Source organism: Typha latifolia, chromosome 1, assembly GCF_019914945.1.
Source record: "Typha latifolia isolate L0001 chromosome 1, TyphaL0001v2, whole genome shotgun sequence".
Classification (NCBI taxonomy): Eukaryota; Viridiplantae; Streptophyta; class Magnoliopsida; order Poales; family Typhaceae; genus Typha; species Typha latifolia.
Genome location: NC_133086.1, coordinates 17759032 through 17770686, shown reverse-complemented (window position 1 = coordinate 17770686; position 11655 = coordinate 17759032). Strand labels below are relative to the sequence as shown.

At 41.8% G+C, this 11655-nt stretch overlaps 3 protein-coding genes across 3 annotated transcripts; all 3 read left to right on the top strand.

The window, feature by feature from the left end:
• Window positions 1-4328: 4328 nt before the first annotated feature.
• Window positions 4329-6182, top strand: LOC140780604 (uncharacterized). The gene has a single exon (XM_073126255.1). The coding sequence runs from the start codon at window positions 4799-4801 to the stop codon at window positions 5960-5962; it is 1164 nt and encodes a 387-aa protein (XP_072982356.1). The 5' UTR covers window positions 4329-4798; the 3' UTR covers window positions 5963-6182.
• A 1826-nt stretch (window positions 6183-8008) lies between these two features.
• Window positions 8009-8671, top strand: LOC140780298 (heavy metal-associated isoprenylated plant protein 19-like). Its single transcript, XM_073125735.1, has 3 exons — window positions 8009-8039; window positions 8177-8258; window positions 8332-8671. The coding sequence occupies exons 1-3, from the start codon at window positions 8010-8012 to the stop codon at window positions 8625-8627; spliced, it is 408 nt and encodes a 135-aa protein (XP_072981836.1). The 5' UTR covers window position 8009; the 3' UTR covers window positions 8628-8671.
• Window positions 8672-10052: 1381 nt separating this feature from the next.
• LOC140781618 (uncharacterized protein At2g39795, mitochondrial) lies at window positions 10053-11080 on the top strand. The gene is made up of 3 exons (XM_073127685.1): window positions 10053-10368; window positions 10452-10768; window positions 10863-11080. The coding sequence occupies exons 1-3, from the start codon at window positions 10180-10182 to the stop codon at window positions 11020-11022; spliced, it is 666 nt and encodes a 221-aa protein (XP_072983786.1). The 5' UTR covers window positions 10053-10179; the 3' UTR covers window positions 11023-11080.
• The last annotated feature ends 575 nt before the right edge of the window (window positions 11081-11655 follow it).

The window sequence follows — 11655 nt, the reverse complement described above, 5'->3', positions numbered from 1 at the left end:
ATTACTTAAATGTAGATATGGATTCAAATATCAGGACAGATAGGAAAATTTTCAGCTCATACCTCTCAATTGAATTAGATCAGATTGAGTTGAATTAGATCAACTGTTCGTCAAATTACAGATGACATCCAGTTGTTCTTCAAATAAGAGGTTAAAAGATCTTAGGCAAACAACATGTTGGGACCGTAGAAATTGATAAGCCTGCTAGTGAACCCAAGTTTTGACTCAGGGGTTTGTAGAGAGCAGCTGTTTACTATCAAGGATAATATGAGTATTACCTAGTCGGGGTTGTCATCCAGATTGTTGATCCAATTAACTGCTAATTGGCCATCGCTGGAAAGCCATATTTAATCCTTTGAATGGAGCTTTGAAAACCCATTCAAGCCTGCCAGAATGACTTGTGCTTCACCAAGTAAGGGTTTAGAGCAATGATCAATGAAGATAGATTTTGCTAGCGGGGTAGAGAGGGCGATGTGATTAGTGTAGATGCCTATGCCACCACAGAGCATGGTGTTCCATGCAACATCAACCCAAGCTTCTCCGTTGACCACCACGACAATTTTGTTCGTCAGCGACGAGTCCACTGCTTGGCTAGGGTACAGCTGAGCTCTGTCCAAAATTTAGAGTGGAGCTTGTATGCGTTGAAGACTATATCCTGAGGGTGAACAAGTTTACTGTTGAAAGTCTTTTGAGAACGAGCTTTCCAAATACACCCGAGCATGTGAAAGCAATAGACCACATCTTCTTCAGATAGCAAAGAGCGAGCAACCATCAATTAGGAATCTAAAAAGAAGGGTAAATTCATTGATTTGAATCCCAAGTGATAGGAGAGCCACACTCTCGAGTAAACGGACAACTGATAAGGAGGTGATCTATAGTCTCGATGTTGGATTGACATTTAGTGCCATATTGATAGCATCCAATAGTTTTTATTGTGACCACTTAAATTTTATAGCTCTTATATTTTTTGTTTAGACTTGATTAGAGTTATCATGTATACATAATCAATACACGGGCATCTATTTGATGGTGCACCCTGACTGCGCACCAAATTTGTGCTCATTACCACATCCTGCGCATCTTGTGTCTCCTTCAACTCATGTATCACACTTTACATCACACTACGGTAACAGAGAAATTAAACTGGGGCTTCATAAGGCCCATCTTTTTGTGTGTGTATATACCTATATATATATATATATATATATTTACATGTGTGTGTGTGTGTATATGAGAACAAAACTTCACGTCGTGATCAGGTCTTATTCAGATTAGATGTCATGTTTGGCTCGATCCTACCAACTTGGACACACCGTAATTAAGGACAAATATTTGCACCGTTAGGAAGGTAGAGAGACTGACATTTAGGAAATTCCTGCAGTACTACTTGCCAGCCCCCCTCCCCTTAGCTGCCAAAGTAGTTATCCTTGGCATTGCCAATTTTTTGCCACAGCATTCTCAAGGTGGCTTCTGGATCTATAACCGTGTGGACTATCGATTCTCGTCGTTTGACAGGGCGTGCAGGATAACTCGCTAATCTAAAATTGCCCTCAAAGATGATGATAGAAACATTGAACTCGTGGGCATTTTAGACATTTCACCTGTCACTTCCTAAGTTCTAATAGTTAAAACGAAATGGTAAAATCATCAACTATTTTAAAACCTTTAAGCTGTTGGATAACAATAGAAGATCTTATATTTAAACAACAAGATTTGAACTCAATGCCTAGTTTAATGGTACTATAGTAAACTCATTAACTACTCTAAAAATTTAAACCATTAAAAAAGATTTTTTTTTATTATAACATTAAATAAAGTCCATATATATATATATATATATTTCTAAATCAACTTAAATTATTGAACACTTGAGTAAAATTTCGATCCAACCCCATCATTAAAATTTTGATCTCTTCTTACCTTCTTGTTCATTCTGTATGAGGGGGACAAAACCATGCATGTGAGCATTGAAGGGGTCATTGGCATTATTAGGAGATACACAACTCAGCGATGGCACGGAGGATTGAGTTATATAGTCTGGGGCCTGGCAAGAATCCTTTGCACATGAGGTTCTTCTCTCTTAGGTTAAGGTTATTAGGTGAAGTTTGTACTCATGGAGTCCCTTCTTCGTGTCACTCACTTCACAAAGATCAAAATAAGGACACTACGCAGTTAGTATGATCGCTTTCTATTTTGTTGGACATTGGTAGCAAGAGCATTGAAGGGATCAGTCCATATTCCTGAAGTAAGGGACAAAAAGATCATGTGGCTAATGCCGGGCATCCGTCTCGGATTCGAATTCGGATTCGATGTGAACTGTTCAGATCGGTACTAATGTGCTTTCAGATATTCATTAATGCATCGATTGTATGTATTTACCCGTTCTTGCACCTCTAATTCTACAATCTCGCTTTATTCTTTTCAGACATAATTAGAATTATTAAATATGTGCAGAATTATAGTTAGTAGAATCATCCAACTTTAGTATTTCAGGGTTCAAATTTCAACAAACATACTTAGGATATATTTGCTCATACTGTTTACTGGAGAGGATTTAAACAGATGATTCTTAGTTAGATATAGCAAATAGGCATTGAGAGGATGACTTAATCCATATTGCAATTTTTTTTAAAGGAGTTAGATGGGACTATCCAACCAAACTACCAATATCTTACCCTACCCTACCAATGATTTAACAATCATCACTAGCTTTTATAGTGATATAGGATGATTGTATCTAATCTCATACACAGACATAATACACTGCAACCTTGATTAGCATTCTTTGGTGGGAGAGTGATACAACTCACAGGCGGTGGTTGATGGCAGTCTATATTTTTCCCATAAATTCTACTAAAAATTATCAGCAATCATGTAGCTAAAACTAAGGTTATATACAATTCAAAAAGAAAAAGAAAACTCTTTGGAGTATTTCAGATTGTATTCTTAATACATTTTTTCAGAGGTACAAAACAAAAAATTAAAACCATTCACGTATTAGTCAAACAAAGTACCTCGATTAGGGTTTTGAGGAAGAGGAAACGAACAAACTTATTAAACTACGAGAAATGAGAAAACATAAAGTTTACCGATAATGATCGGTAGAGAAGCTCCAAATCTCTCTCTCTCTCTCTCTCTACAAGAGACTCAAAGACCTAAAAATATCTCAAAATATTATTAATGATAAAAAATTTATTTTTATGGTTAAAACGAAAGTAGGAGGACCTACTCTTACCAAACCAAACTAGGGATGTTTCAAAGGAGGAATTGTGATTAATTAAATGCCTGGAAAGAGCTGAAGCTATCAAAGTGAGGGGTTTGGGTCACCCAATTAATATTCTGTTCATCAAAGACAAATATTTCCAAAATCTTGGCCACACCAAAAACTGTGGAAGCTGCTCAGATTCATCCCACCAACATGACAGGGTAGCAATAATATTGCATACCATTCAAGAACTCTCTCTCTCTCTCTCTCTCTCTCTCTCTCTCTCTATATATATATATATATATATATATGTAATCTAAATACTCCATACCAAGTGGGGCAAAAGGCAACGATTAGGTTGGTGTATGTGCAAGTGAGTGGCCCTGATAACTAGTTTTATCACAATGAAATGAAAGCCACAATCTGAACATCAACAATCAACAAAGAAATGTGAATCTAGTTAATTTTTATAATAAAAAAAATCCACAAATACCAATGAAATTTATAAATTGTACAAATGATTAAATATACCCCCTCTTTTTTTTATAATTTTATTCTCCAAAACAACTGCTAGATCAAAACTGTGCGTCTCAGCCAGAGAAGAAAGGTGGAAATGCATGGATTTATACAAAGACAAGGATTCCATGCCATCACAGAATGACGTGGAATTTAAAATTTTATTATAAGAAATATGTTGGTTTATGAAGCTTCCCGGTTAATTTCTAAAAGCAAAGACTTGGGATGATGATCTCACCGAGAGTGAAACAGAGTCTTCGCACCTATTTACTGTACTTTAATTGGCATTTCTCCTCTCAGAATTAATCCAAATGAGCATTTAACGATTTTATTGTAATCTCTTCTAGATTAGTTATAAATCAACTGATAAGTAAACCACCTCGTGAGGTTATTCGTTCTTTTTCCATCCAAAGTCTTAGTAATTCATAAGACACGGACTCAAATCAAGTTGAATAATCCTCACAAGTTTCTTAAGTATCAAATCAAGACAAATTAAACATATGTCCACACATTTGATTTGGTCTCTAATCCCAAAATTGTGTTGACCTATCAAACTTTCTCATGAATTATTGGACATTACGAAGTCAAGTGCAGCACCAAGTTTGACCAAAAACCCCCAATTTCTCCATCATAGAATGAATCTTACAAACTATTTTCCCGGTCTCCACCTATCAACACCAAATCAATCTCCCCCCTAACCCCCTTCCTCTTAATTCGCTCATTGCTTTTTGAAATCCATCTCTGTTGAACAATTAGATCCTAATTATTGCTCTAACTATAATTACAATGATTGGTTACTAAAAGGTTAGCACATAAGCTGGAATAGTGGTGGAATCCTAATCCATGTTACCAAACCAGGATAGATAGATCTCAATAGTCTTCTCTCCTGGTTATGATCACCGCCCGTGATTATTACCGACACCCTTGTGCTAAACTTATAAGAAAGGTCTCTCGCCAGTCCCCCAAACCTCTCCTCTCCTTCTCTTTCTCTGTGCCTTGGATTCGACAAGATCATACCTTTTGGTCGGATCTTTTGATAATTTTAGAATCCGAGGAAGACCAAGAAGAGGGAAGACGATGCCGGACCCGATTCCGGCGTGTTTCCGAGGCGGCGCCGCTGCGTCGCCAGCGGGGGCGGCGGGGCCGAGCCTGACGACCTCGGTATACGAGACCCATCTCGGCTTAGTGGCCTTCTCCTGGTCCCGCACCGTCCTCGGCCTCTCGCTCCGGGCCGAGATCCGCCTCTTCTCGGCGGAGGACAACGTTGGTGACTGCTCCGACGAGGACGCCGATGGGCCCCTCGGGTTCCGCATCCGGCCGTGGGTCCTCTGGAAGCGACGTGGGTCGAAGCGCTTCCACCTCGGCAACCAAAGCCCGCACCGCTGCGTTGACTTCGCTTGGGATCTCTCTCGCGCCCGCTTCTCCTCCGGCGGCAGCCCGGAGCCCACCTCCGGCTTCTTCGTCTCCGTCGCCGTCGACGGCCAGGTGGCCCTCGTCGCCGGCGATCTCTGTGAGGAGGCCTACAAGAAGGCGAAAGCCCAGAGGGCAACCAAACCGTTCACCCCAAAGGACCCGGTTCTAATCTCGCGGCGCGAGCACGTGGTGCTTGGAGAATCGTGCGGGAGGAGGTCGTACAAGACCACGGCGCTCTTCGCCGGGACGGAGAGGGAGATCTCCATCGACCTCGCGGCGCGGGAGAAGGACCGAGGAGGAGAGGTCGGCATGTGGGTCGGGGTCGACGGGAAGCACGTGCTGCACGTGCGCCGGCTGCGGTGGAAGTTTCGAGGGAGTGAGAAGGTGGAGCTCGAGGGCGGCGGTCGGATCCAGGTCTCGTGGGACCTACACAACTGGCTCTTCCAGCCGACGGCGGATCCGGCGCCGGAGGTGGCGGGGCACGCCGTGTTCGTGTTCCGTTTCGAGGGGAAGGGAGGAGTGGAGGAGGATGGGCGTTTTGGGGAGAGGTGGGGTAGTTTTGGGGGTTGCAAGGGGGCATTGGGGGAGTATTTTGGGAAGAGGATGGGGAGGAATTTGAGTGAGAGTAGCAGTGGCGGTGGAGGAGAGAGGAGAAGTGGGAGGAGGAGGAGGAGGAAGGATTTATTGAAGACGAGCTCGTCGTCGTCGGTCTCGTCGACGGCGTCGAGCGCGAGCGGGTCGACTATTATGGATTGGGCGAGCCCGGAGGAGGTAGAGATGCAGCGCGGCGAGGGCTTCTCCCTTTTGGTTTACGCCTGGAAGAGCTGAGACGAGGTTGCCGTCAACAAGCGGCGGCGGTAATGGTTGATGCTGTCCCTTTGCTTTTGCTCCCCCCTTTTTTAATTTTTATAATCACTTGTTTTGGTTACTTTACTTTAGGGTTGAGTTTGTGCTGTTGCTGTATGAATCTCAAACTGACTAGAAATTTGTTCATGGATATAATAGCTGAATAAAATGCATACCAAAAGAAGAAATGCTAATTTCACTACTTGTTCTTCGAAGTGGCTATGACTTCTCCTATCCTATTAATGCTGGTTATGTTATGGAGATGACTGTGCAACAGTTGACAGCATATCCACCCAATGAGTCAAACAGGAGTGGCGTATGTTTAATGGGAGTTGTCGACCACGAGTTACGTGCATATCATTGCTAAATTACCTCTAAGCTTCTGGGTGGGGGGGCATGTGGCTTAGGAACACAAATATAAAAGACTCTCTGAATACTCCCATTCTCTACTACAACCTCTTACATCTCTTTCTCTGCAGTTAGGCCGTTGGACCGGTCGCCGTAGAAGCGGCGCTGAGAAACGCATGTGCTAGTGGGTCCCGCTTCTCGCGTCTTCTCTGCTGCTTCGCTGTTCTTTCGTCTCAGTCCTCATCCTAATTTATTTTAATATAATTTGCCCTTTACTTCTTGCTCTCCTCGACCACGAGAGAGAGAGAGAGAGAGAGAGAGAGAGAGAGAGAGAGAGAGAGAGAGAGAGTGGTTTTAGCGGGGACTGGGCCAATCGTGGGAGGTAGAATAGGATTCCTGCAATGCTCGCAAGAGCTACCTGCTCCTGTAGACATGTGCATTTGTTCATCAAATCTCTGTTCACCGGAGGGGTCCATCCAGTGGTCAACTCTGCGCATGGTCTATGCCAGTGCCATATAATATAAGGAACTGTGATCCAGTAACATAGCATTATTTGCCTTGGGTATTCACTATTTCGTAGCAGAGTTCTAATTGAGAAGCGTCAGAAAGTATGTATCATAAGGAGAATGTTGGAGGTGATAATTATCACGCAGATCAGTAAATAGTATCGAAATGATTTGAATTTTAGAATTGAGAGGATGGCTAATGGCTTACGTTACGTATGTGTGCGAGTATCAATTGTTCTTATATAACTAGTGTCAGCTTGCTAATGGGCTGCACAAGAGCCCTCTTCTTCCACTTAAACAATGACTCTATTATAGAGTAGATGCTCTAATCCAGGCAAATCCAATCCAAATCTACCACCACATGGTTAGGACTCTTTTTGTTTAGAAGACAATATTACCCTATAAATTCATAAATTCATAGTACATGATATATATAAAAGGCCATGTAGTGTTCTATAGTTAATTTTGTTACTTTTTTAACTTTTATACTATAGAAAGAAGGGGTATTAGATAAGTAACAATTAATGGACTCCATTAGCTAAAAGTACCCAGGTCAGGCGTAAAACACGTTTGTACGGTGACTCTGAACCATTAAAACAGAAGCTTTGTTGGTGTTGGAAAAGTCTTGACCAAGTCCTTTTGTTCCAAATACGGGCCAAATCTAGTTAAAACTCTCTTCTTAATTCTCCTTTTTCTCCTTCTCTAAAAACTTAGAATTTTTTTATCTAGTTTTCTTCTTCTTATTACGTTCCCTTTTCTTTTCGATTAATGCAGTCATTTTGGAGGCCAAAATGGGTTGGTTATAGCAGCTAAACAATCAGGTATATTGTTCTTCAACCTCCTTTTCTTTTTCCTCTTTTCACATATATATAATCACTATCAAACAAATTTTTTTCCCCAACTCAATGCAATTAATTAGTATAACACAACTCAACATGCTATCAATGTAACTGGCAGCATTGAGCTTTAATTGCGAAGAAAATTATGCTATTAATTTAGTGTTATAGTGTTTCCTCTTTGTAGGCTAAGTGCCCCTATCTAAAGTAATAAAAAGAAACAAAAAAAAAAAAGAAACAAAAAAGTAGTTTGACAAATAATTGAACTAATATAAAACTCTCGTATTTTCAGACTTCTGATTTTTTTTTTTCTTTTCACTATATTTCTTTGTAGGAGCCATGAGTGAAGAGAAAAGTAACTCAGATAAGGTAAAGCTTGCTCTATTAGAATTCTTTCGTGTTCCATCTCATATTATGTGTATAGTTTTAACCTGCAGTTTCTTTATTTCTATGTTCTGATATGTATGCCACTCTTCTTGTGATAACGTTTAGTTCTCATTCAATAGGCAATCTTTCTGGAGTTAAAAGTATACATGCACTGCAAAGCATGTGAAAGATCAGTCATGGAGGCTCTTAAGAGAATTAAAGGTTTAGTGTTTTTTTATTGAATTCTATGTCTTTAAATATAGCTTTTGGAGAATTTTAATAAGTTCTTCTTTAGGCATTGAGACGGTGAAGGTAGATATGAATCTGCACAAGGCCATCGTTACCGGGCAATTTGAGCCAAGAAAAGTTTTGAAGAAACTCAAGAAGAAGACCGGCAAAAGAGCAGAAATTATGAAAAAGAATGAAGCGAATAATAAAGGCGAGGAAGAAAAGATGGAACCAGTTCTACAAAATGGAGACAATCTTGTAATGGATCAAAATAATACCATGAATAATGATTTTGATGAGAATATGATGACAAATTTTAATATGTTTAACGATGAGAATGCAAATGCATGCAGGATGATGTAGCAACAATCTTCATTTTTTCACTTCAGCTTCCAAGTTACAATTTGTCCGAGGGTTACTAAAACATTGATGCAAGCCATAGCACATAGTAAAGTGGAGTAAAAATACAAGAGGACTATGGAACATTAGATACAAAACAAGGGACTCTAAAAGGCTTGCTTGAATTTAATTTTCATGCACCATAGTTTCTATTTTAAAATTTTCAATCTAGCTTACAGTATATAGTGAATTGGGTATAAAATCAGATATATTACGGCCTTCTAAACCTGGTCGTCGTCTTCCCCTCCTTGCATGGGGGCTTTTTCTAGTCAACCTCCCCTCCTCTAGTCTGCACGCTAAGGGAAGGGAGAGGCTTTCTCCCCCATGTTTTTTCTCTTCCTACCCTCTTTTCTCTCCCTCCTCGCCAAGTTAGGGGTTAGCTAGTAGCCACCTATGCCATGCCCATCATCTCCTCTTCCTTAGACCTCCTTCGCCTCTACGTTCATTGGTTTCTCACTCTTCCCTCTCCTTGCTCTATCTTTGCTAGGATCTCACTTTGCCCTCTTCTCGCCTCCCTTTCCTTTGAAATCTCGTACTCAATGGCGAAGCCTTCAACCCAACTGTCCCTACTCTGGTTACCGCTAATGACAATTTTGGCCTTTCCTATTGTTGTCTCTTCGGCCCCTGCTCTATCTCCGCTACTGCCTCCAACTTGTCGGAGCTCTAGGCTACAACCTAGTCGGTCTCCCTCTGTTGTCATCGCCAACCCCTTGCCTCACCCCGCCCCGCCCCCTTGTCAGGCCTCCTCTGGTGCGGCTAATGTCGGGTGGTGGACTTGCCATGACAGTTGCTAGGCGGTTGTCTCGCCTTCGTGCTGTGGTGTTGCTATTATGCTAGCCATTGTTGAGTAGGTTTACTATTAAGGTTTCTCTTGGTGGCTAGGCTGAATCTACTTTGATGTTTTGTACAAAGTTTTGTTCGAATGGTTTGGCCGATTTCTATGCATGTTGGATCTATTTTGGCTAAGAAGAGTCATTAGGACGTCGACATTTTATTGAGAAGTGCTCTAAGTCTAAGTCTCATGCATCTATTTCTTCTTTGCAAGGAAGCCTCGATGGACCAAGAGAGAAGATTGCTCTAGGACCGATGTCCTATCTCCTCCATTTTAATACTCTGGGTTAATGGTTGGTCAATTTGTTTTTTAGCCAGGAGCGGAGTTTGTTATATAAATTTATCGTATCTTTTCATCTCATTTGTATATCATATTATAAACACTATTTGAAGATTAATGAATTATCATGATATTAAAAAGAAAAAGACCTTTCTGAACCTTGACTTGGATGAAAAATGTCAAGGTATCTAATAATTCAATTAGGCCATTATCCAAAATAACTAATTAGTAATATGAATCAAATTAAAAAAAAATGTTATAGAAATAAACTTATTTTCAAATAAAAGGAAACGCATTAGTGATTTAGTGGAGTATTATTAATAAATGCACCATTGTAGACTAAAACTCTCGGAAAACCCTTGCAAGGCTTAAACCCCTTCTCCTCCTCCGTCCACTTCACACTCGATGGCTCGCTTCCTCCTCCACTCTCGAAGGCTTCTCAAAACCCTAATTCCTCCTCTCCCTCATCCCATTACCTTCCTCTCCTCTCGCTCCTACATCTCCGAGATGCGCCGCGCTGCCTTCAAAGACAACCTCCTCCGCGTCCTCCGCACCGAGATCACCTACGAATCCGAGTCCCGCCCCCCTTCCCCGGTAAGAACCCTTCTCCCCTCTCTCTAATCCTACAAGCCCTATCCCTAAACCCATCTTCCAACTCGATCTCCTCTCTCCCCCAGGCGGCGGCGCGCTTCGATTCCTTCTCCGTCAATGACCGCCCCGGCGAGCAATGGATCCGTCTCCTCGGGAAAAAGGGGAAAGAGGACATCAAGATCGACGCCACCATGTTCGACGGCGCAGCTCACTCGAGGAGATCGGACGGCGACGATGCGCGCCTCCACATTAGCCTCGTCGTCGAGGTCTCCAAGGGCGAGGCCTCGGGATGCGTGCTCCAGTTCGTTTGCTCGGCGTGGCCGGACGCCGTCGACATCGAGAAGGTCTTCCCGGTTCGGCGCGGCCCCGCCGCGCTCAGGCCTTACATGGGCCCTGATTTCAGGTGATAAAAGTTCGAACTTTGCTCAAATTTCGCTGTTTCTCTTCTAATTAACTTGATTAGAAATCTGGATTTGCATTGGGTGGTTGGTGGTAAGGGAATTGGATGAGGAGATGCAGATCGCGGTGAGGGAGTACCTGGAGGAGAGGGGAGTAAACGATAAGCTAGCGGAGTTCTTGCATAGTTACATGGCTAACAAGGACCAGACGGAGCTGTTGCGGTGGTTGAGAAACATTGAATCTCACATCAAGATATAGCTTGAACTTCTGATATTTTGAGTATCAAATTATCAATATAAGCATCGCTTTGCCAAAATCCAATCTATTGCATGCCTAAGTATTTCCACTGACGAGTGTGATCCCAATCCGCATAATATAAATTGAAATTGAAACTGAAACGACTTCGGCAGTAATTGTAAATTAAATGCTCTTTATTTTGAGAAAACATTCAAATCTACTTAGTTTTTCTTTTATCTTTTCCGAAAGAAGTTCTGTAGACCGATTTCATTGATTCAAGGAGGGGTACAGATGGCATCCAGTGCCTCACCCGTCCATAGGCCCGAGGATCTAGAGCGAATGACACGTTGTGCCAGAAGATGGGCTTGATGGTTCTTTAGCCAGCTCGTGAATCCCCTAGCCTTATCAGGGGGCCTTGGCGAGCAGACGCCTACAATCAAGGACAATATAGTGGATTATCCGGTCAGGGTTGGCCACTTGGTCATTGATCCATTTAACCATCGCTAAAGAGTCACATATTTAAGAAAATATAACTATAAAAATCACAAAAACTAGTACATCCAATCCAATACATACAAAGAAAGAAATTGTGGGAAATATGAGAGTCCAAACAATGAACAAGCAGTTAAACGTGTCTTACCTCCCCATGATAAG